At 38.1% G+C, this 24,583-nt stretch overlaps 1 protein-coding gene across 2 annotated transcripts in view; it reads right to left on the bottom strand.

The window, feature by feature from the left end:
* EPB41L4A (erythrocyte membrane protein band 4.1 like 4A) overlaps positions 1 to 24,583 on the bottom strand; it is a 133,613-nt gene that overhangs the window by 27,545 nt on the left and 81,485 nt on the right. For both annotated transcript variants that reach the window (XM_052701008.1, XM_052701009.1), the window contains 4 exons: positions 17,285 to 17,376; positions 16,297 to 16,374; positions 11,930 to 12,042; positions 3,180 to 3,261 (listed from right to left, as the gene is read on the bottom strand). In XM_052701008.1, coding sequence (XP_052556968.1) covers positions 3,180 to 3,261; positions 11,930 to 12,042; positions 16,297 to 16,374; positions 17,285 to 17,376 — 365 coding nt within the window. The remainder of the gene's footprint in view (positions 1 to 3,179; positions 3,262 to 11,929; positions 12,043 to 16,296; positions 16,375 to 17,284; positions 17,377 to 24,583) is intronic.

Below are 24,583 nucleotides of genomic sequence, written 5' to 3'. Positions count from 1 at the left end.
AGGAAGGAAAGGCTCTGTGAATAATCATTCCTTAATTACAAACTCCACGTCATTATTTTTTCATCCCTCCAACACCTGGCTCATCTTGTTTCCAAGTGAAAGAATCATAGTCTATTTAATCTCTCACAGTAGAGACATCACCACATATTTCAGATTATCCTTATCATGCTTCTGTAGGTCATTTTTGAAGGTCAACAGTACTTTAAGATCAGAACAAAGGCTGGGTCGGTAACTATTCAAAACATGACTGACTACAGGTTTAGGGAGTAACATACTTTCCCTCAGCAACTGCTTATTGCTGCCCTTTTGCTAGACACTAAACAGAGAACTGACAAAATGAAATGCTGTTTTCACAGACTGCCACTACGTGAAGCACCAGCACAATCAAGGCACTGACCCAGCGTACAATATAGGCTTCAATGTCTGCAACCAGCACCTTCGAATGTTAAGGAGAGAATTAGCAAGATGCTCTAGCTCCTTCTTTCTTCCTTACTTTCTCATGCCATCAGGTTCTACAAATATCAGCTCCTCACTGACTATGGATAGCTTGGTCACTGCCACTCCAAGCACTATAAGGCGGCTTCCTGGTGGAGCATGCTCTTATGAGTATCTTCTCTCCCATGCTTTCCTGCATTATTATCCCTATAGTTCAATTTCAGCCTGAACAAGCAGGTCACCTGATATAAAACTAACCCATATTAGTTTCCATTAAGCTCTTCAAGAAATGTTACTGACAGCAACCTACTACAAGCATTAAGACCACAGATCTTTCTGAAGTGCAACCTGATCAGCAAAAAAGGCTTTACAGGTGCTTACACAGGGGGACATAAGCCAGAGCTCTCTGCACTAAGCAGGTGGTGACAGACACCACTGTATGAAAGAATTGTGGCTACTTAACTCAGTAATCCACTCTTAACCTCAGACTTTGGTTACTACAGGTCACTGAGTTAATCATTTAATTCTCACATAGCGAACAAAATGCAAAGCTACAGTAAATCAGCAGGAAAGAAACTGAATTACACTTCATCAGGTAAATCATTTTCTTAGTAATGCATCATTAATCACTGATTCTAATTTGCACAAGCTGAAAAACAAGAGCTTGCATCAGAGTAAGCTAGTAATTTGGGTAAACAAGTTCCTGTAGTGTATTACAGAGAGCAATTTTTTTTTGCACAGCATAAGTTGCCAAGCAATTCTCAGAATGAAGTTAGTTTTAAAGACATTTGAGTTGTATTTGAGAGAAATAGAAATAATGCTGAGAGGTGAGCTCATTGCATTAGATTGCTAACTCGTTACACATTCAGAGCAGATGCAGACACTTCACAGCTAGAGCTAAAGCACAGCATCTCCACAGATACTATGTCCAGGAAATCAGCTACAAAAGGGACTGAGTTCATTCTAAGTTTTAGAAAAGACCAGGATCTGATTTTCATGGGAGATTATTGTTGTTGTTATTTTTTTTATTATTTTTATGACTAACCTTGAATTTACATCATTTATACAAAAGAGACGACTAACTCAGCAATAAATAAAACACTGAACTATGAGAACTCAGCTCATAAAAGCTGTTGAAAGATGCTGTGTAAGCATGACTGAGAAGTAATGCAAGAATTACACAGGATGGAGTAAACTACCAAACTGTAAATGTTTCACAGAGAATGTGTGCTGCCTGCCAGGTACACTGAGCTCTATAGACATAAAAGGTCCATAATCATGCAGGCACAGACACACAAAAAAAAACACACCTATTTCTAAACAGAAAGCATGCAAGAAAAGCCACTCTCAACTTTTTGTTTTGATGTTCAGAAGTGACTAATACTATTTAAAATCATGAGTCAGGTAGAGTATGCCTGAGAACTGTTTTTGAACTACGAAGTTAAGAAACTAAACTCAGAACTTCTGAAGCCTCCACACTGAAAATCCCCATTGTACAGCCTGCTTTTCTAGGAAAAACAAAAAACAAAAAACAAACCCAGTTCATTGACTAAAATGTATACACAGCAATAGGAACATAGGCTGCAGTTAAGGGCCCCTCCTACCCTATACTTTCATCTCTGCAAAACTATGTCCTCCTTTGGACCAGTCTCTCTCCTACCATGTCCTGTACTGTTTCCTGCTCAATGGTCTTAGCTTCAGCTGGATGGAGAGGAAAAATCCTAAGTATTAACCTGTGATCAGTATTATTTTCTAAGTGCAAGAATATTGGATTCCAATTCCCTTAAACTAAGGAGGCAATTAAATTCACCTCTGTTGGAAGAACAATTTAAAATATTAGGCAACAGGAAACCCTATCCATCAAGTATTTACAGTAGATCTTTTGTACATTCCTTCAGAGGTCAGTGCAGATACCCAGCATGTGAGGACTCCAGACTCAATAGAGAGGGTAAGGTCAGAGTCCCTCAGCCTAAAAAAAAGGCTGTTGGGGTTACTGGGCACGCAGAGAGAGAGACCTAGGCAACTAAGCAAGAAGAGCCAGGCGCTGAGTTTTTGACTTATTGTTTTGTCAGATCATCCATTTTTGATTTGTGCACCTAAATTTCACCTAAAATTAAGGGTGAGGACATAAATCCCCTTCTGAATCTGAACCTCACATCTTTCTTTCAAACATGTCTTGTCTATGAACAGATGTGTACTTCAGCACAGACACAGAAGATCATACAAGCCCAGAGAAGAGCTGGCAGTTCACTACTGCAAACAAACATCAGATTTGTGCCCTTGGATTTACCAGTGTAATGGGTGATGGAGAACAGCATTTATAGCACTGATGGAAGAAAGGCCGTGCCCAGCTATTCCCTGTCCATGAACCCCAATCAGTGCTTGTTCTGCCTGTGGAAGGAGGGAACTGGAGAGAGACAAGCAGGTCTTCATACCTGTCCTGATCAGTGCCCCTTGCATCACAGTTTAGTTTATTAGGTTTTAAACAGAGACTATCTACCCATTAACATGCCCCGACTTGTAGGTTTCCAAACTATGCATCACCAGAGCAAGCTTCTGCTCTGGCTCAGAACATCGAGGTTTGCTGAAGTAAATGGGCAGCACTCTGTTACCTGTTACTCTGTCAGCAAGTATCAGGAAGTCCTAAATTTCAGGGCAGGAAAAGCTATGATTGATGATTACTGAATGTCTTATTTTATCCATTGCAATACACAAAGCTGGAAGGGAATTGCTGGTCTACCCACCTTTTCACTGGGGAAGGTGCAACAATTTTTGTAGTTCCTTCATTATCCCCATTTGTTGTAATCTGGTTCATGCCACTAGATCCTGAAAAAGAAAATAAAAACACAGGACACCTTCTCAGCAGATGCATTCATATCTGTTGAATCTAACTGCCTATTAAACCCAGCAGAGTATGTGAGATAAAATAATACACGAGACACCTGGCAAATGTTGTACATGTAAGGGGGTATAACAATTACACTTCTGTGTCTTATTCTCATTTCTAACTATAGCACATCAATATAGCAGTTCAATATGGTGAACATTCATTACTCTTCCACGTGAGGCAAAGGAATTAGCAGCTGTTGTTCCCCCAGGGGCACTATGATATTGCAACCAGCAGAGAATTTCCTGCTCCACTTGCCAGTGAGAAGAGAGGTATGTGTAGAATATAAGCAAACTCTGTATGGTCTGCACTATGAGCTTGGCAATCTGCTGTGTAGCTACAGTAGACTCTAAAATAATCACTAGATTAGACAGTAAAGCAACATAAAAACATTCATTCCAAGGAATCCCTTCAAACTGACACAGAAGCGCTGTGCACAACAGTGATACTTCCGAAGCATGAAGCGCAAACATAAAAACTGCAAACAAGCAGCTCTGAAAACTAATAATGTAAATACAAAAGAGAATGAAAAATAATTTATTCTTATATAGTAATAATATAAGAATACATCACATACATGACGTTATACAACTGATATATTATATATGTAATGCAGTAATAGTGACAGCTAAATCTCACTTTGAATGAGTAAGAAATAACTGGCCAACAACTGAAGGTTAACCTGCTTAGTTTCTAGTTTTGTATACAATGCACAATACAGAACCAAAGAATCACATCATGATCCTACTTTTTCCACACTGTTGGCACAAGAGAAGCCAACAAAGCTCTAAAGAATTGGGATGAAGGTACACTTTCCCTAGTTTCTGAGCATCTATGCAACAAGCTTCAAAGAAACAGACTGGTGCATTCGTAATTCAGAAGCACTGAGAGCCAAGGGAATCTGGATATTTTACACTGGGTTAAAGCCAAAGTGACACCATACAGTGCTCTATAGATGTATACGCTTCAGAACTGTTCTGTTTCGCTTGGTATGTAAGCAAAGGTACATCACACAACTCTGTTAGAGAAATAACAAACAAAAAATATACTAACCACCAATAAAAGTTTATTTCTGTTAGCACTATAATCTTAGTTTCCATGCTGTGGCATTAATATTAATCTGTAATTTTTCTTTACTTCAGGTGCTCCCCTTCTGACTGGCAATTTCAGTCATTTCTCTCAAAACTGAAGCAGATGTTAAGAGAAACAGCAAAGCAACATCATTAATGACATATATCAGCTCTGTACAGGACAATAGGGATGTTGGAGACACAGAAACAGGCTGACTCAGGCCTGTAACAGCTAACAAGGAAGCACTGCATTTTTCCTCCACATGCAACAGCATCAATACTGCTGTCAATACAGCGATGCAAATTCAAGCTTTTTCATTTGGCTAAAACTAAAACCTGTCACAAATTAAGTAGTGGCTGCCTTTTGCATTACTCACTTTTTCCACAGTACATCCCAATTTCATATGCCACCCCTTTTAACACAGAAAGTCCCTGCACTCCCCTCTACTTCAGCACAGAGAATTTAAGTATATCCTGCAGTATAACCAGCAGCAGCTCAGTACTACACAGCCATATGCTCACTATTCTTCTCCCACTGGGATGGGGAGGAGAATGGAAAAACGAGGTAGAACTCATGGGTTGAGATAAAAACTACTACTACAAAAAAAAAAAGAGAGAAATAATAGTAATTATTAATATTATATATAAAATCTTTACTATTATATATATCATTACTGTTGTATATAATATGCAACAAGTATATATTATATGTATTTATATAATGATTATATATTATCATAATAACATATAATATATAATCATTACTATTATTTCTTTTATACATATATTTGCATATGTGCATTTACAAAACAAGTTGTGCACAATGCAATTGCTCACCATCTGCTGACCAATGCATAGCAGCTGCCCTCCCAGATAGTTTTATAGCTTTTCTACCTGCCACATCATACAGTATAGGACATCCCCTTGGCAGTTTAGGTCAGCTGTCCTGGTTCTGCCCCCTCCCAGCTCTCTGCGCCCTCCTGTACTGGGAAGAGAGTACAAGAAGCTGAAACATCCTTGGTTCCGCAGTACAGCAGCAACAACTAAACCAATGGTGTTACCAACACTGTTTTTCTCCTAACACCAAAACACAGCGTAATACTAGACACTATGAAGAAAATCAGCTCTGTCCCAGCTGAATCCAGGACACTAAAGCATCTTATCAGGCCACCAGGTGCCTCACCAGGAATGTGGGTCTCCTACATGTTAGATCTACTGGTCTTCTGGAGATGTCTCGCATGCTGCAGAGGGCCTCAAGTAACATTAGTCACCTTTGCTTAAGCAGTGTAGTTAAGCTTCCTTCTGTCTGACCTTATTGCTTGCTATGAGTTAGTTTACTTACTTCTCTGCTTAGCATTTCAGAGTAACACCTGGCAGGGAAGGGGAGCAGCCTGGCTCTCATACATCATTTGCTTCTCCTAGACAGTTTTTAGAGGGTTTTGTTTTGTTTTGGTTTATTTTTTTGAGTATGTAAGGACCAGGAGGAATTTGAAATATTATATGAAGGAAATGCAGAATGGGCAGACATTCACACTGACAACTGAAAGTAAAGTTTTGTTCAGGACAAGCTAGCCAGATTGTCTGAAGCACTGTACATTTGCCCTTACAACTATTTTCTTTTCAATAATGATGCAATAACTACTGCCATGGTAATCTGCTTGGTAAAAAGGCTGAATTTACTGAATTAAAAATTAATGGATTAAGAAAACCAATACTTTCATAAAGGAATGGGGATGAAAAAATGATCAGGGAAAAGAAGTCTCCAAACTACACTGAGGGCACAAAAGCCTGCTGCAAAAATTCTTCTTGAGACCTCCAAAAATGCTTTCAGTCAAAATCACACATAAAGATGACAGAACATGAGGAAAGAAAGCAAAAACTTGCCACTTTAGGGAGGATGTTGGTAATGAAATGGAAACCAAGTAGTTTGAAGTTTCTATCTACCAAGTAGATTTATTAGTAGAAATATATATAGCTTGCCTTTTCTATGCCATCAAATACATGAAATAAAAAGCCCTGCTGTAATAACTTCACCCACAGAAATCAATAAAGCTACTGTTTTGTTCCAAACAGCAGACGTGATTTTGAGCTATAAAGGAAGTAGCTTCCCATTAAGTCCCTTTGAGTGCTTATAACCTGATGGAGTGACAAGAACTCAACTCCCAAATCATGTCAAAGCCACAAAGCCACTCACAGAAGAAAAGCCATGGCCCAATTGCTCCAGAACAGACCTTTTGCCATGTCTGGCAGTAACAATGCACACAGGCACCTGTGGTGTCCAAAGGTGGGGATTTACGCAACACAGTCAGCCCATCCTACAGCAGAAACTCTGTTGGTTCCACAGCAACCTGGGCTCCTTGTGTCCACACTGGTCCCACAGAGCCTACCTCAGCACATCAGCTTTTGGATCAGAGTGCTGGCTAATCTTCAGCAGCAGCTTTTCACTGCTGATTATCCTGGCTACCACTATACTTTTAACAAGTACTTAGTTAAGTGAAAAACAGAAAAGACAACATACCAATCAATACAATCACACAGAGCCAGAACCTAGACAGAAATACAGATCAATTCCCTCCTACTGAGAGAAGTTCTCATACAAGCAGCATCTGATTGATTCCGCACATATTTAGAAGCTTTTTTTTTCTTTTTTGGGGGGGAGGGCGTGAGAAAAGCAAAAACAACAACAACAAAAAGAAAACTGCAATTTTTGCTGTTGCATATTGTATAAATAACCATCTTAAGTGAGAGGAAAGGCTTCTGTCCACAAAGAAAAATAACTGTCCTTAAGTATGTTCCACCTCATGTATCTTCTGTGACCTTACACAGCACTACTGTTCTACCAACATACATCTCTGTATGTTAGTTTGTCTAATATAAAAGAAAAACCTCCAGAAAAACTGTCCAAATGCTAGCCCTATTACAGCACCTTTTCTGTATTAGTTTCTTACACTTTTTCTCCTGAGAATTCTCAAAAATACTTTAGGTAACCAGAAATCTTCAGCTTGTAGGTTTTCTTGGTTGTTTTCCTTTTACTAGGTAAGCATTCACAGAACAGAAATTTCCCAGAAACATGAATGAACACTTTGATTTACATTACAACAGTGCTGATGCTTATTTCGGCATTCAAACTTAAACAGATTTAAAAAATACTAAAGTCCAAAATCTCAAGAGCTGGCAAGCTAATTAAGTCTTGCCTCATTAGCTGAACCAATTTCACTAACGTTATCTGGAAGCAGTCTTTGTACTTAAATCTATGAATGAGGGCTGAAGATAATGTGATCCAAAGCAAAACATGCAGTAAGAGTCCATGCTTTGCACTGCACATTACTAAGACCTAATAAAAATGGACTTAAAAAGTCTACACTCATATAGCTTACTCCATGATAATGTTTTACAAGCTAATTTACAAACCTTATTTGTGCTGACATTGCCATCTGCTGCATAAAATATAGCAGTAGTCACATTCATCCTTTTACAAAGCCTGTGATTTAAATAACCTTTAAAATTTAAAACTCAAAATAAACAAGTAAATAAATAGATACAACTGACCCAACATTCATTTTCTAAGATTCAGCTTTCAAACTCAATCCCATAGTTTTCTGGGAAAGGACTTACTAGACGTTTGGTGCTCCAGTTCAACATTCCTATCAACTATGAGTGAGGTAATGATAGGTTAGGTAGGTTAGCCAGGGCACGGATTGTGATCCCAGGGAATTAAAGAATACAGGGACTGGGGACTGCAGCTTAAGGACTATCAGAATTCAAATAAAACTGCAATTTTAATACTTATTCGAATGACTCTCCATCTGGCTTTTAAATCAGAATGCCAAGGTTTACTTTACACTGGTTTATACAACTATACAGTTTGCAAGGCAGTGTCAAGACAAGCGTCCAGACAGCAAAGAACATTACAGGTCCTGAGCAATGCGTGTGCCATCAGTGAATAAACCAGGACCCATGGCAACAGGTCTGTCCACACCAGTGTTTGTCCAGAGAGAATGTTCCTGGGGAACTTCTCAAGTGCTGCACTTACTCAGAAGAATAAAGGACACTTTCATTGAGCAGCTTGTACCAGTTATTGCGAAAGCTGAATATTATCAGTCCTACGTAAGAGTAAAGCAGAACAATGACTGATCCTGTTCCACTGTTTGAGTTTATGATTTGTGACCAGAACAAACTGTTACTCTCTCTCACCTGAAACTGAGAGAATAAGAGAACTAAGTAAGCTAAGCATACACCAGGCTTAAGGTTTAACAAAACAAAACAAAGCAAAAAATGTTCTCCAACCGAACACAAACTTGAACAAAAACTTAAACATACACAGAGAGAAAAAAAGCACTAACATAAAAGCATTGATTGTCCAGTCAGTGAAATTTCCCTCTCCGGTTTTCCAGACACTTATGCTAATGAGATTTGCAATATGCTAAACAAATGATAAAATGGAAGTTACTGCACTTTAAGCAACTGTAATCTGGATTCTAGGAAAATAATCTGCCATGCTAAAGCCCAAATGCCTGTTTAGGCACTTGTTCAGGCATTCTACCAAGGGAATCAGACAACTCAGCACTGCAAACAGTTACACTATGCATTAAAGTAACTGGAAAAAAAAGAAAAGAGGGGAGGGGAGGGGGAACAATGCATATTATGCAACTGCTAGTAACCCAAAACATGTATACAAAAAACATTTTAATGAGATGTCTGAAATTAGAGACTTCAGTACTTCACACATTACCTGCAACCTGTACATCAGTAGCAATGCAGACTGCACATGCTACAGCCATGCATTTGTAGTTACTGGTTCACCTGATTGTCCAAAAACACAGTTGTGGCTGGGCTCATTCCTGGCACTAATAGGTTTAAAAGAAAACAAAACAGCTAACTGACAGACTGTAGACAGAAAAGCATTCGTTTCATGCACTTAATGCTGCAATGTTAAGAAAAGGAAGAAAAACTGAAGAAAAAGGTGAGGAAAGATGCTGAACTTTGGGAAGACAAGAAGTAAGTTTAACATTCGTGGGAGAAAATAAGTGAAACTCTGCTGTTCCTTACAAAAAGATAAATTAAAAGCTACATTCAGTTGGATGCCAATTTAAGCAGCATTTGCAGAAAACACCTGATCTAATCTAACAGATGTAAACTAAAATAACCTTGTTTAAAATGTTGAACAAGGCATATTTAAGCTTGTTACACTATACTGGAAACATAAAGTTAAAGAAAAAGGACAAGTCATCAATGGCAACCACTGCTATATCTCATTATGCAAAAGGAATATTTATTTTAAGAAGTAACATCATATTATTCTCTAAGAGATTTAAGTAATGTGGCATTTTAGTTCATAAGAATGTTTAGATTGCATTTTAATGATAAAAATTATACTGTAAAATATATGTTAGGTCAGCTGGCTTTGTTTTTTACCAAACACTGCTTAAAAGATATTAAATGGACCCAATTCATTGAATGAAATGAACTGAATATTGCTGCATCAATAGCCAGATTAGAGGAAAAAGAATGGATATAATCCAATGATATGCAGCAGACTGTCACATGGAGAAGTCACATTAACCACCCATCAGTGTCTGCAAATTCATTTAAATGGACGAGAACTAGCAGTTTGATTATCAGTGTGAACACTGAAATATAAAATGAAAAATAATAAAAAAAAAAGAATGAAAAATGAAAAAAAAGACTCAAAAATATGTTCATTTATGGAGAAGAATGCATTCTGTAATTACAAAGTTATCTTTCCTTAGACCATATAGTAGATTGGAAATTCATTAAATTCAATGAATTTTAAGAGCTTTTGAGGTAATACACAATACATCTACATTGGTAAAAATGACTGCACATCTAGAACACGTGGCTTATCAGTTAAGCTAAATTAAAAGCAAGGCAACCAGAACGATGACTAGAAATTACACAGACACATACAAATAAGACAGGACAGAAAAAAAAAAGAAAAAAAAGAAGAAAAAACCCACCTTTCTATTTTATCTTTAAAGTAAGACAAAGCATTAAAATCCCCCATAACAACAAACAAGCATTGACTGGCCAGGGAATTCTGCGTCATTTTACACAAGCAGAACAGATCACAGGAAGGTTTCTCCTTGTCTCACAGTTCCAGCCAAAAAAACTGGAACAATCACAACGTGCTCATGAGCAGACTGACGTTCACTGCCTGCAAACATTCGTTTCAACTAAGGACTGAGTTTCAACTGACAAATTTACCTCTGAATAACCACACAATTTTCTGCATAACTGAACAGGGGGACTAATGAGATGGGAAATGCCATTCATCTTGAAACACCACTCAAAGAACAGGACAGTCCAGCTGAACCTCAGTCTAAGTCAACAGGTTCAAGGGTAAACAGCAAGATGAGCCACAGACAAACTGCAGAATATCCTGAGTTGGAAGGGATCCAGAAAAGACCATTAAGTCCAGCTCTCACACTGAACTACCTAAAAGCCAAAACCATGTATCTAGAAACTCACTGACAAGAGAATGTACAATCCAAAAGCAAAGCAGTTGTATTTTTGCATTTAAAAAACAAACAAACCAACCCTAATCACAGTACTGCATACTGGATTTATATTTCATTTGTTCCAAGAGCAAGAGCTGTAATTATGCAACACTTCAAGACACAGCGCAGCTAAAAGGCAAAACAAACTGGCTTTGTTTCCGAGCCAAACAAAGGCATCCACATTAAACAAAGGGCATCACCAGATACATGTACATGCACTTTTTAAAATCTGTCACTCTCAAAAGTTCACAATGCTGTACTAATCCATGATAAAGCTTACTTATATTTTAAGGCTCAGGCAAGTTCTTCTTAAATCTCTAACACATGCTCATTTCTGTATTTAACTTGAGACACAAGTTCCACTGAAATTTGTGCTAAATGCAGTTATAACAGCTAAGTATACCTCAAAATATAAAGGATTTTTCCCCGTTACTGGATTTCAGGTCACGCTAATTGTTTTGTGCGTGACTCCCGTGATTAGCAGTTCTCTTACATGCTTCTTCAAGTGCCTGCAAAAATTTCCATTTTCCTCTCGTGTTTTCAACACGTGGTTATGAATTTCCAGCCCACAAATCTGAATCACCTTAAAACTTGATAGAGGATAGCATTAACTTCTGTTCCATTTAACATCAAAATACAGGGATATCACTCTAGCTTTACCAAATTGGGAAAAGAATGTAAAAGAAAGGCCTTGATCAAGCGGTGTAACAATGGGATCCCAACTAGAGAGAGAGATAGCGTTCCTGTAAAATATCTTTTCACACTGCTTGTGTTCAAACTTCCCTCTAAATTAGATGTATAAATATGTGTTTCAATTGTCTGATCCATCTTTTTTATTTTTATACATAACAATTTTAATAACTTATAGTTAGATACACATGCTGCCTTAAAAGAAAGCAGAATTCATCTCTGAGAAATCCTCAAGGACATTGAATCAATTTTGAGTTATCTCTTGAGAGCGAAATGAGCCATACACCAGGGATGAAATCTTTCCACAAGTAAAGCATACAAAAACTTACCTGTCTGTTGCATCCTTTTTGGATATGTCTTACTACGACTTCTTTCAATGCACTGATCAGGCCGTGGGAGCTGAATTGAAGGGTCTCTGGTCATTTGAAAAGACATTCTGCCACTTGAAAACACAACAAAATAATTTGGATAAGCAGTTGGGGAAGCTATCTAAGAAACAAAGGATCTAAATTGAAAAATGCATAGGGTTCTGACAGCATATTTTTAGAGCTATTCCTTTCTCATTCTCAGCTGTATAGTCCTGCAGAGAAAAGTAAGCAATCAAATAATTAGTAATTTCTCCTTTTGTGAAAAAGTGATTTCTCCCTTTCAGTTTTAATCTCTGGAAAACACACAGTTAACTTTGTTCAGTTTCAGTCACTAAGAAGCTACTGGCTCTGCCATAGTGGAAAGATGATAAAAAGGGCTAGGAGAGCCCAGTACAAAGCAAAGCACAACAAAGCACTCTCACTAGCATAGACTGACAACTTGCAAGCCAAGTACAAGACTTGATTCCCACTTAACAGCAAGACTCTTCCATGACACACCATTTTAAAAGTAAATACATTATTCTACATTCTAATGCCTCTCTCTCCACATGAGTACAAAGGATAAGGTGTTCATAACAAAACTGTAAAACAGGCTCTATACTCCTCCCAGAACTCCATGCTTGCTTCTGGAAACTTACAATACAAAGGAAGTAACAGCATTAACTCCCAGTTGCTGTAACACCTGCAGTACTGAGATTCAGAAGTCATCAAGTATCGCAGTAGCAAGCACCAAGGGATTATACTGATGCTCATCACAGACTTTCTGAGCTACATGAATACACTCCACTAGGATGGCTGAATTTTCACCCAGAGCCAGGGGTAGTAAGCTATGATTATCTCAAGATCTGTAAAAAGACCTAGGACAAGAAAAATTTCTAATGTTACACCAAAATAATGTCATTTTTCGATATCCAATTTCAATTTTTTCCTCCCAAAATAATGCTTTTCAGCTTTCCAGTTCTGGTACCACACCAGTTTCACAAATTCTAAAAATGGTTTTAACAAAGTATCTCTAGATAAGATCTTCCACTCAAACTAACACCTCCACATACTCACCAAAACATCTGATATTAAGAAAACTGGTTTTTTTGAAAGCCAGGACTGAAAATAATAATAAGGTCTCGATTCTTGCTGTCACAGAGTTATCTGCCCGTGACAGGGGGCTCAGGCCCAAGAGAAAAAAAAAAAAAGTGGAGGGAAAAAAAAATAAGGTGTTAACCATTTACACTGGTCTGGCTTGACCCAGTGACTAATGAGTGACTTGAGGGCCTGTGCCTCGGGAGGGTGGGGAAGGTTGGGGGGGGAAGGGTAGAGAAATAGTAGATAGGTCTAAAAAAGAACACGGCAATGATCTGAGGAGGAACATTAATTTACTGAAGCCAACAAAATCAAACAAACTCAAACAAAATCACAGCGTGTGTCCAAAGCTCAGGTCTTACTCTGTACACTGAAGGGAACCATGTGCTTTCCTCCACAGTGAACCGAGCAAGAGAGAGGGAGAGCGACTCGAGTCCTGCCAGGAGGTGCACCTTTCTTCCTCTGGGCTTCAAGTCCTCTGGGAATGTCACTGCTCCTCCCCTCCGAGAACCCAAAATGCCCAAAAAAGGCAGCTCACGGAACCAGAGCAATAAATCTTTAACTCCCACTGCTTTACGTGATGTTATGATGTGGAATACCGACAACGAAAATCACAAAACCACCACACATGCAGGCGTAAAACACTGTCAGTGCTTTTGGGACTAAAACATAAAAAGCAAAGAACGGAAACAATCAAAGCAAATAGAACATTCTCATAGCAGATAAAAACAGCAATGCTGCCATTGTGAATTCCAAGAGGAAACTTAATGTGTCAATCACTAATTGATTATCACTTCAGGTTTTTTTAGAAGAGAAAGAAGAAAGACCCACGGAGCTATAAGACAGTCAGTCCCATTTTCGTGCCCAGCAAAGTCATGGAGCAGAGACTATAGGTGACAGCCAGTACAGCTTCACCAAAGGCAAATTGCGCCTGAAAAATCTGATGGCTTTCTGTGACAGAGTAACAGCACTGTTTGATAAGCAACTGATGTAATCTACCTGGATACTGTTCTGCATGACTCACTTGCCTCTAAATTGGAGATTCATGGGTGAACAACTCTGCGGATAAGGAACTGGATGGAAGGCAGCATACAAAGAATTGCAGTCAGTAGTTCAATTGCCAGGTGGAGACCACTAACACATGGTGTCCCTCAGGGGTACTGGGACTACTATATAACATCTGTGACATGGACAGTGGGACTGAGTGCATCCTCAGTAAGTTTGCAAAAAGATGTGGAGCTGTTGGAGTGGATCCAGAGACGTGCCACAGAGATGATCAGAGGGCTGGAACGCCTCTCCTTCAAAGAAAGGCTGAGAGATCTCAGCTTGTTCAGCTTGGAAAAGAGAAGGCTCTAGCATGATCTCATGACAGCCACTGCACTGCTTCCCAGGCTCCAATATGCTGAAACGGTCCAACAGGAGAAACTCCTCCTAAGTACACTGGTAGGAATTAAGGGGACTTCTATCCAGTTTCATAGGTCAGATTTTGCAAGTCAGGATCAAATCAGAAAACTCAAAGGCACAACAATCATTCCTCTACAACCTAAAGAAAGGAGAAGCTGGATCATGCCTGATAATATAATGACCCAGCTAATTTAGGTTATGAGAAAATATGTTGGACAGGATAGAACAGAAGCACAACAGTGATCCTGGCTGGAGACAGTCCAGACTCAGTCACGTGAACTCACGCTCAGCATCGGCGTAGTCATTTTCCCCATCAGTAACATCTTCCCTACATGCAAGATACCTATTCCAGGGTTTACAGCAAGCTGACTGTGAGTTCTACCTGAAGGAGGAAAAGTATAATAGAGCTACTACTGCACTCTGCTACTAGCAGCTACCAAAGCTGCTGACTCCAGTGAAGGAACTGCCGCAGACATGGTGGGTGATGGTTTTCTTGTTTTTAGAAAAATATCCCCATTAGGAAGATCCAAGTATTTCTTAAGTGATGGTGGAAATAGAGTATGAAAGACAGACAAGAGTAGCCAAAAATGAACTTACAACCTGGTGTATCTGCAGGCCACAGAAAATGCCTGCAGAATTTGCCATACAGTAAAAACGCCTTTCCAGACAGCAATTTCAAAATAACTACGAAATATGAAAAACTATCTTTATTTCTACATGAGTCACAAGAAAAATATTAATGAAAAATGAAAGGCCAACTTTCAGATACGACTTTGATTTTCTGCTCTCAACTCTCCCTTTCACGTTCACTGAATATACAACTTTGGTTCAAAATTGTTCTGCCAATGCAACGGAACTGGATTTAGCCTGAAGGTGAGCCATAGAAGTTCAGGTTGGATATTCGGAAAAATTAATTCTCTGAAAGAGTGAACAGACACTGGTAAGGGCTGCCCAAGGCGGCAGTTGAGTCACCATTCCTGGAGATGTTGAAAAATATTGACATCCTGACATGCTGCAATTTATTCTATATTCTGCTACCCTTTGTGACCCATCGTAAAGTACTGTGAGCATCATAAACCAACGTTCCTGGCAATATCTTCCACAAATATAGTGTACCATAATTATTCACTTCTCTTTATGTCACACTTGCTGCTTGGTTAACTCTGGCTGAAACTGAGAGTAAGTGTTCCCTATACATTCTTAGTCTGAAGTTCACTGTTTATTTCAAGGTTCATTGTCTTGAAAGCTTATTCAATTTTTCCCAGCCCCTCCAATTAGAAAAGATAGGTCCTCCTCCTTTCAGATCTGCTCTCACTTATATTCTAAAATCAACACTACATCAACACTATTGCTGCAACATTAAATATCACCATCCTGATTAAGATCATTTGCAGGAGCTCAGTTGCAGGAGCTTTTAAGAAATATCTCACAGCTACACATTTTCTATGCTTCTCTGTAACTCTTTTGGTTAATTCCTAGAACAAAGGCAGCAGCCAATGTGCTTCTCCATTGTGGTATTTCTCAGATGTCAGATTAAAACCTTCAGGGCATGAACATAATTTCAGAATTTACAATGATACTCTGATTTAAAGCACTGACAGAGTTTCTCCCACTTTCACTGAGGACACCAGCAGGCTCTAGCCAGCTCTAGTAATCTGAGTAATACAAAGAAACTTTCACATTTGTCCCCGGACTGTTGCAAACTGTCTGGTAAGGCGGTGCTGATTCTCTCTTTGAGAACAGAACTGCCCCAACACCTTACCTGGGTGGAACTTTTCTTTCATTGGAAGAACAAAAGGAATAAAGGAATTAAATTAACAGAAATTTAAACAACAAAATAAATTCACCTGTGTCGATGTTTATAACCTATGGATCCAAACTTGCTGAATTTTCTTGACAGAGAGCTTGATTCATTCTCTGGCATTCTATATAGTTCAAAAAATAAAACAGCGTGAGATAAACAGGTAGGTCTAAACTCTCCTTCCCAAGAAAGGAAAATACAAATTTCAGGCTCCAGAAAAGTAATTTTCTGTCAGTTGTTCTTCATCCGCACCTCCTGACAGATTCTTGTGGGGTTGAAAGCTCCACAACACCACATATTTATGCTCTCCTCTTTTGATTAGCTCCTTATTTCAAGGCCAAGTGCAAACTGCTGGCACTGGCATCCTTTTGCTTAACATTTCACAGGAGGAGGCAAAAACATCATAACATGGTAATGAGACTGCAGAAGGAATTCTGAGCTTACTCATTCGTGGCATTGCTAAAACCAGCCCCAACCACCTCATCATTTGATTCCTACCCATAGGCCCCTGCACTTTTCTGTCAGTACTTTGCAATGGTAAAATAAAGTGTTTCAAGACCTACAATATCAGAAAAAGTTCATACACTTCAATAAATGAACAAAACATTGTAGAACAGCAGTTAGTCTATTAAAAAAATGAAAGAAACTCCATGCTCCCTAAAGAACACTATTCAGAAATCATAGATACAGTAATGCATGAAAGCAGAAAGCCTCAAAGTCAATGATGCTGAAGAGAATTTGATGGTTAAATATGTAAACGTATATTGCAGCTTAAACCATGCCATATATATGCATGGATACTTCAGTTAAAATTTACATAATGGAACTTGAGGTACTGCTTCGAAAAATATTCTATGACAAAATAAACCACTGAATTTCTCAAAGATTTTTAAACATTTTTAAAATATCATTTTAAGAAAAGGGAAGGGAAAACATCAGCTTTTAAAATGTCTTCCCAGGAAGCAAGCCTGATATGTTCTTCTTCAATACTGTCTTTCTTCTTTTGGGAAGAAAAACTCATCAACATCACTTACCTAAAAAAAGTATGATGTTCTACACAGCATTTCCAGAGATGTTTGCATGTGATCTTGTCACGAGCCTCAAAAAAGAAGGAAGTTTCATTGCACTGAAGGCAAAACAAAAGAAATCAACATTGTTATGAGAGATTCTGCCAGTGAAACAAATCTTCATTTACTGAATGCTGGAACTATCTCATATCAATCAAGGTCTGTAATTCTTCGCAATTGTTCTTTTAAATTAGATAATTCATTTCTGTTCCTCATCAGTTGAAAATAATTACTTTAAAAATGCATTCCTTAGATACAGAAAAACAGAACGGCAAGATGATTATCACACTTCTATTCCTTGATTCAGGTTCACAGACATCACCTCTTCTCCTACCTAAAAAGCATAAAGGCTTTTCGTACAGTTTGTTTCTGATTCTTTCTGAAACTTCACCTCATATCTGTGACAAATATAATCTTCACAAGGCCCTGTTTAGCAATATAGAAAAGGACAGGAAGAAACTTAAGAGAGAAACTCCTATTTGTCATATATACTATCAAGTAACAGCAATTGGAGAAAATGCACAAGACATGCAAGTAGAAAAGACAGGCAAACAGAGAAGAACATAAAGCTAGATATCAAAAAGATGGGGAGAAGGAAAGATAAGCAGAACAAAAATGCTAAACTCAGAGTAATTAAAAATACTTGGAAAAAGGTCAAAGGTTAAAATCTTCGAATTCACCCGCAGAGCCAACAGTGAAGAAAGACAATAAACAAGGATTTTCAAAGCTTAAAATCTATTCCCTAGTAATTTGGCAGTCAGTGCAGTAGACATGAGGAAACCATAAACCACAGGGAGAGATGAAAGAGAAGGCAGACACATACAAACTATAAAACAATTCCAGTAGACAAGAAGAAGCAACAGACATGTCACAGAGCTTGTTTCCAACAAGTTAAACATTCACCAACCTTCCCGTAAAATACATTTCCATATATCTGTTGCTCAGTAAAATTCAGTTCTCCATTTTCTTCCTGTTATTTGCGAAATGAATGAGTACACCAACTGACTAAAGCATGAATCCTCAGCACGAGCTGATAACATAGCCAAGTCCTAAAACCTTTCCCTCACAAACAGGCTATGAGTCATACCACACTGGGCAGCTGGTTTTAGGAAATGGATCCCTCAGTGCCAGTTACACTTCCGCAGTGCCATGCACATGCAGGTAAAGAGTTCTGGCAGGTTTCTCATATATCTCTTTTAATTAGGTATTGTGACCTGCAAGGAACTTGCAATCTGTGAACTAACTCAGTATGCTTTCTAGATTTCAACATTCCATCCCTAGCCAAAATCAGTTAAAAACACAAAATCACAAATGACCTGCTCAGGCAGCCTTTTCCCCACCCTGAAACAAGTAACAGTAAAAATGACAGATCTCTGCACCTGCTGTTAGAATAATTGAAATTTTATTCCCTGAGTAAAGTAGAAATTGGAGGCATATATATAACCTTATTTCCTTCCATGGATAATTTTAGTTATATTATTCCACTGTAAAAGTTTAATGGCTGCCTGGGACCGTTCCAAGAAATATCCAAGGAATGAAAATCACATTCTAATCTTCCATCAAAAACGCATTTTCTTCTCTGGTGCATAACAGCAAAAAAAGACATGCTGCCACTGAGAATACTGAAAACTAGGATTTATCTGATATTGCTGTGCACAGCATAAAATGATTAAGTATTCAATTATTCCCATAAATGTATTCACACAGTTGTTTAAAAAACAATTTCATGCTTGACAGGGATCTTAACTTCTCTGAAGGACTCACAAGGGCTTTAAGATGGAGAAAAATAGGTTTATAATTTATGAAAAGCAAAACTAAAGACCTAAATTTCTGAAGTTTCTAACTAGTGAATTAATTAATTAATTAATCTAAGTAACTGCATTTAAAACAAAGAAAAAACACTTCCTGAATAAGACTGTCAAAGAGAACATTCTATTTATCCTATAATTTCCATGAATAAATGCACTGCTCATGCCTCTCTGGCAACCAGAAACTCTGGTTTACTCACTAAAAGATCATGCTGCTTTTTTATACTCAGTGACATTAGAGTGGATTATTTAATGAAGGCATGTCAAAGGATACTTTTCATTCACATATGTGACATACAGCAGAAACATAGTATTATTTAATTTAGATTATAGTTTCTGGATCAGACTATCATCTAACATGATTTCATATAAACCCACACAACTATAGCAGCCGGATACTTATAAAGAACAATATCAGATCAGGTCTCTGGTATTACAAGTCCTTTGCAATATAATGATTCATTTCACTTTTGTTAGGGAATAACTCAATTACTCACCTTAAATATGTAGCATCTTATTCTCTTTTCATTCACTCCTAATTTTCACTTTAGGCAAAGAATCCTCTGCTACACTTGAATTTATTTAATTATACAGTCTCAAAGGAGAGAATTTATGGGTTTTGGAAAGATAGAGGTAAAGAGAAATCAGAGTTCTTTTGTTTTTTAAAGTGACTTTTAAAAATATAGTATTTATGCAGTACTTTACTATTCGCCTGAATGCTGCTGAGGGAAATATTTCTATCAAGGAAAAAGTTCTATTTTTCTATGTTTTCTTCTAAGTTACAGTTTAATGATTTTCCCATACGTAGGATAAATGAGAAGGTATAGCTACACTGTCATACAGTTGTAAGATCCGATCAGAAAACATTAATAATTCTATTCTTTAAAGGTCTTATTTTACAAGAAGAGAACTCATCTCAGCCGATAAGCCAAAAATCTGGATAACGAACTACATGCTGAAACAGCTATATTACTCAGCACACAGTAGCCAAGGGCTAAAGAATCAAAGGCCTAGTCCCAGAGACTGTCAATAAGTTAAGTTTGAAATTCAGATTTGGGAAAACTGGCTAAAAAAATAAGGAAGAGACCAACAAGCTTTCTGATAACACACTGAAGTTTGAGTTTGAAGGAAAAACACGCATCTGAAAACTAAACACTGCCTCATAATGGATCCATGTAATAAGCTAAACAGCACAGTTCTTTTATACTATATATAAAGAACTTTTATCCCAAGGTTTTTCACCTACACAAGGAAGGCAATTCATAGCTCTTAATTATATTTCACTTTGTCTTAGTTGCAGTTCTTCTAATTCCAATATAACACTGCAACAGCATATCAATGATTAGGACTTTCTTCACTTACTGTTTAAGATAGTTTGAACTACTGCAAGAGCACTGTGATTTCTGTCACATTTTTTAAGTCCACATACAAAAACAAAACCGTACTAAAGGCAGTAATAACTTCCAAGGTTACTCTTTCTCTCCTGTAGGTGGAGCACGAACCACCATACCTGCTGACACCATGAACTTTTGTTTCTACCAAATGGCAACCTTTCTATCAACTTCACTTACCATTTCTTAATGGGCTAAATGGTACAAATGACCAAGACATGGGCCCACTTCAGGGCTTTTCTACCTTCTGGGAAAGATGCTTGTGTTCACTGGGCAGGCAGAAAAACACTTATTTTTGTACTTTGTATTTTGTGATTTCTGGCCACACCTGTGATTTGCAGCAGCAAGGAAGGGGGCAGGATTCAAAAGCACATCCCTTGCTACTCTGTGTGGCTGCTGAGTTGCTTGGCCATCTTCTCCTGGTCCCTAGAAAGGTTCTAAAACTCCATGAGGACAAAGATCAGGCACTTTTAAAATGCTCTCATCCTTCAGCTTCAAACCGTGTCAGAGCTCATGCTGCCATAGCCTCACCACCTCTTCTAACCATGGGAGGAGGGACAGTCAGAAAAGCACATAGCTTGACTTACGCAGGCCTATTAATAGATGGGTACTTCAACATGTATCCACAGCCCTGTATAGCTAATGGCCAGGACGGATCTGGAGGGCATCTGAGGTCTCCGTGAGTCCCCGGCAGTTGGTGTGCCACCCAACCAACACCCATCTCCCCGCACACTGAATGCATAAGGCCACAAGACATTCTAGGGATCAAAAACAGGCTGAAAACACATGCACTTAACTGCAGTGACTTCTGACAGGACAAACACTGGCCACCACCATTCGAAGCTCAGAAAAAAGGCAGCCCTGAAAAGGAACTCTTATCAGCACACAGCGCTTCCTCAGTGGCACTGAGTAGCAGTGCAGATAAGGAGAGATCTTGTTCCCCTACCAAACACATCGTCCATTCATCAACATGTACTGCAAGTGCATCTACATGTAACAGAAATATTAAAGGTAGCTCTGAAGCTACTGCTTCAAAACATTATTTATCACCCACTTATCAATTATTAACTAATTGTTTCTTTATGGGAAATATTCTGTCTTTTATGTATTTATGTGTAGTGCATACCAGTCATAGCTTATGGACAATGTATTAGCAGTTACACAAGGTCAATCTTTAAGAGCACTATACAAGTCAGTAATCAAAATTAGTGATATGCCAGTTTGCATGAAGCATATCAAGATCAAAACAAAGGCTGAAATTAGGCTTTCGGAATTTGGGGATTTTAATGGTATTTCTCCTTCAAAAATGTTCATTACTTAAGATTTTACTACTAAGATGAGCCTTTCTCACAATTTTTGTGATGGCTTAATAAGAACTTAATAAAGGGAAATAAAAACAAACAAACAAACAAAAAAACAAACCAACCTAGAACAACAATCAACCAACCAAAAAATAGCAGCTCTATATTGACCTAACTGCTTGTTCACTTCTGTCTTCCATAACAACTCTGGCTTGAGTGAATAAAAATGTAAACAATAAAAAAGCCATGTGTAATTCTTAAAACATAACAAAGACCAAAATTCAGTTTTTGTCTTTAATAGAAATTTTAGCTAAGCTGGATATCAGAACAGGAAGAACACCTCTTCAGCCCCTGCTAAATCTTCTCAAGAAACAGAAAGAGGAATAAATCAAATGAAACACTCTTGCCTAGATGTTGTAACTCAAGGTGGAATATAGTGTGTGACAGGTGAGGACCACCTTACAACTATTTTTCAGAGTTTAACAATATAAAAGGAGGTTAAATATGTGTATTTAGATATATATCCAAAGTCTTCCACAACAATTAAGAAAGCACCTTGTATTTAGACAAGTTTCAGCCACCAGACTGGGGAGCTACCCTTAAGTTCATCAAGAATGCATCAGTGATTGGTACTGCTCCTTAAAAGTGTCTTTACTTACTGCACCTTATGAATTCTGCTGAGACTTTTCACCTGACTAAGAAAGACTGCAGAAGAAGATACATCTTGCAAATGTGTGAATAATTTTAATTACACTGTTGAGGGGACTAATCTGACCTGAAACCAAATTTGAAAACACCTCTAAACAAAAATTTATTATTATTTTTTTAAATTAAATTAAATTTAAATTTAATTTAAAAATTTTAAATATTTTAGACTGTCATTAGGCCCTACTTGTCAAACAGGAAGCAATGAAAGCAAGTATTTCACGCATCGAACAATTTCATTCAACAATTTCTGGTTCAGTGAAAGGGGGATACAAAAAATAGCAAGTATAGAATCTTTGCATATATTCTGGAATGAATTCATTCACTTACACATTCAGACACAATTAAATCAAAGGAAGAGGTGCAGTTAACAGCATGGGGCTCCATGGGACAGTATAGAAGGGCTTGCTTGGTATCTGTGGGCAAAAAAGAGCTCTGCCTCTCGAACTTCTGATTATTATTACATCTGTGCTCTCAGACCACAAAATCTGTCAACCCACTTTCTTCTCTGTTTCATTCACTTCCTCAGATGAGAGAAAACTGGGAAGAAAGTGGTGTTCTTCACATGGAGAAAGCAGAGAAAATGACCCAGGTACCCATTCAATAGTGGCCTCTGCACAGCACATCCCCTGTGACCAGGCCTTGTTTGGTGCAGGAGGGCCTTCCGCAGCCACCTACAATGCTGAAATCTCTTCTAGCAAGGTTGCTCAACACATATCTACGCCACTAGAAATTGTGCACAGGTGTCAGATGTGTCTCTCTGTTTTCTTAAAGGAATGTGCAGGAAAATAATCCTTCATGATCCTCAAAAATTCTCTCCAGCTGTATGCTGTTTAGGGAGCCCTGCTGTGCAACCTACACAGGGGAGACATTCCCAATTTCATTCTGATACTTCAGGACTTCACAAAAATTCACATATCAGAATTCATAGCATAGGTCTTGTCAGGAGACAACAAAATAATGATACAGTGATTAATACTACTGAAAAATGGCTTCTGTGATTTGGCCCAGGTTTCACATTTCACATGTCAGAACAAGCCACTGACGGGCAAATACCAAGAGCAGTATTTTGTTTGTGTAGGGATAACAGCAATACCCCTTGGCAGAAAAAAAATGTCATGTAAGCAAAGCAGTGAAGCAACGAAAGATAAAACCAAAATCCCAGCAATCATGCTTTCACACAATAGCAACAGGTACGCAGGAAAAAATACACAGAATAAACAAGTTAAAGACACAGGAAATGTCCCTGTGGAAGAGAGAATAACTGCAAGAGCATATGCTACAAAATAAAAGAAAAATATTTATTATAATATAAAACAAATATCTTGAGATTATTAAATAATCAAGTTTATGAAAAGTTAAATAATGTAAACAATAAACTTGGCAGCTGCAGCCATAAACATTTATCCCAACAAAGGCACCCTAAAGTGCATGTTTTAAGTAGCCTACAGACACAGATCTGTACATCTTAACTGTCATTTCTAAAACTGTCAAGGAGATTAGGTGTCCACTTCCACCCATTTGTCGGGAAGTATACATTCCAAGTCTTCTGGCAGGTTTGAAAAAATCTCATACAAATTTATTTGAAGGAAGGTATCAAAGAAGCTCCTTTAAGTAATGCCATCCAGAGGAAAAGAAACACTTTGCAGGCTCTAAAAGCACAGACCGCTTCCACTTGATGAATGCATGTACCATTGAAAGGTGCCTGCCAGTGTGAGCAGAAGTAGCCAGTGTGTGGAAACACAAAAGGCAAGCCAGCCTGTGCAGAGTTTTCACTACAGCATGGAAAATGTGATTCAGGAAAGCACTCAAGCTGAGAAATATTCCATTCTTCTTATTACGCGATATTAACTCCTTTGCTAAATGCCATAAAGCTCCATATAAGACATGGGAAATTCTCCATTATTTCATCTCTGGTGTACTTTCCAACAAATTTTAGCAGATGGCATGCTTCCACCTATTTCCTAGGGAGAGTGCTCCTCGTAACTGCCACTGCCTGTGCAATTTTTCACTGATGTTAGGGCTATGCTACTTTTTCTTGTAATTGTGTTGTCCCATACT

This window comes from Tympanuchus pallidicinctus, unplaced genomic scaffold (assembly GCF_026119805.1).
Source record: "Tympanuchus pallidicinctus isolate F22 unplaced genomic scaffold, pur_lepc_1.0 scaffold4, whole genome shotgun sequence".
In the NCBI taxonomy this organism is placed as follows: Eukaryota; Metazoa; Chordata; class Aves; order Galliformes; family Phasianidae; genus Tympanuchus; species Tympanuchus pallidicinctus.
This window is presented reverse-complemented; position numbering and strand designations above follow the sequence as displayed.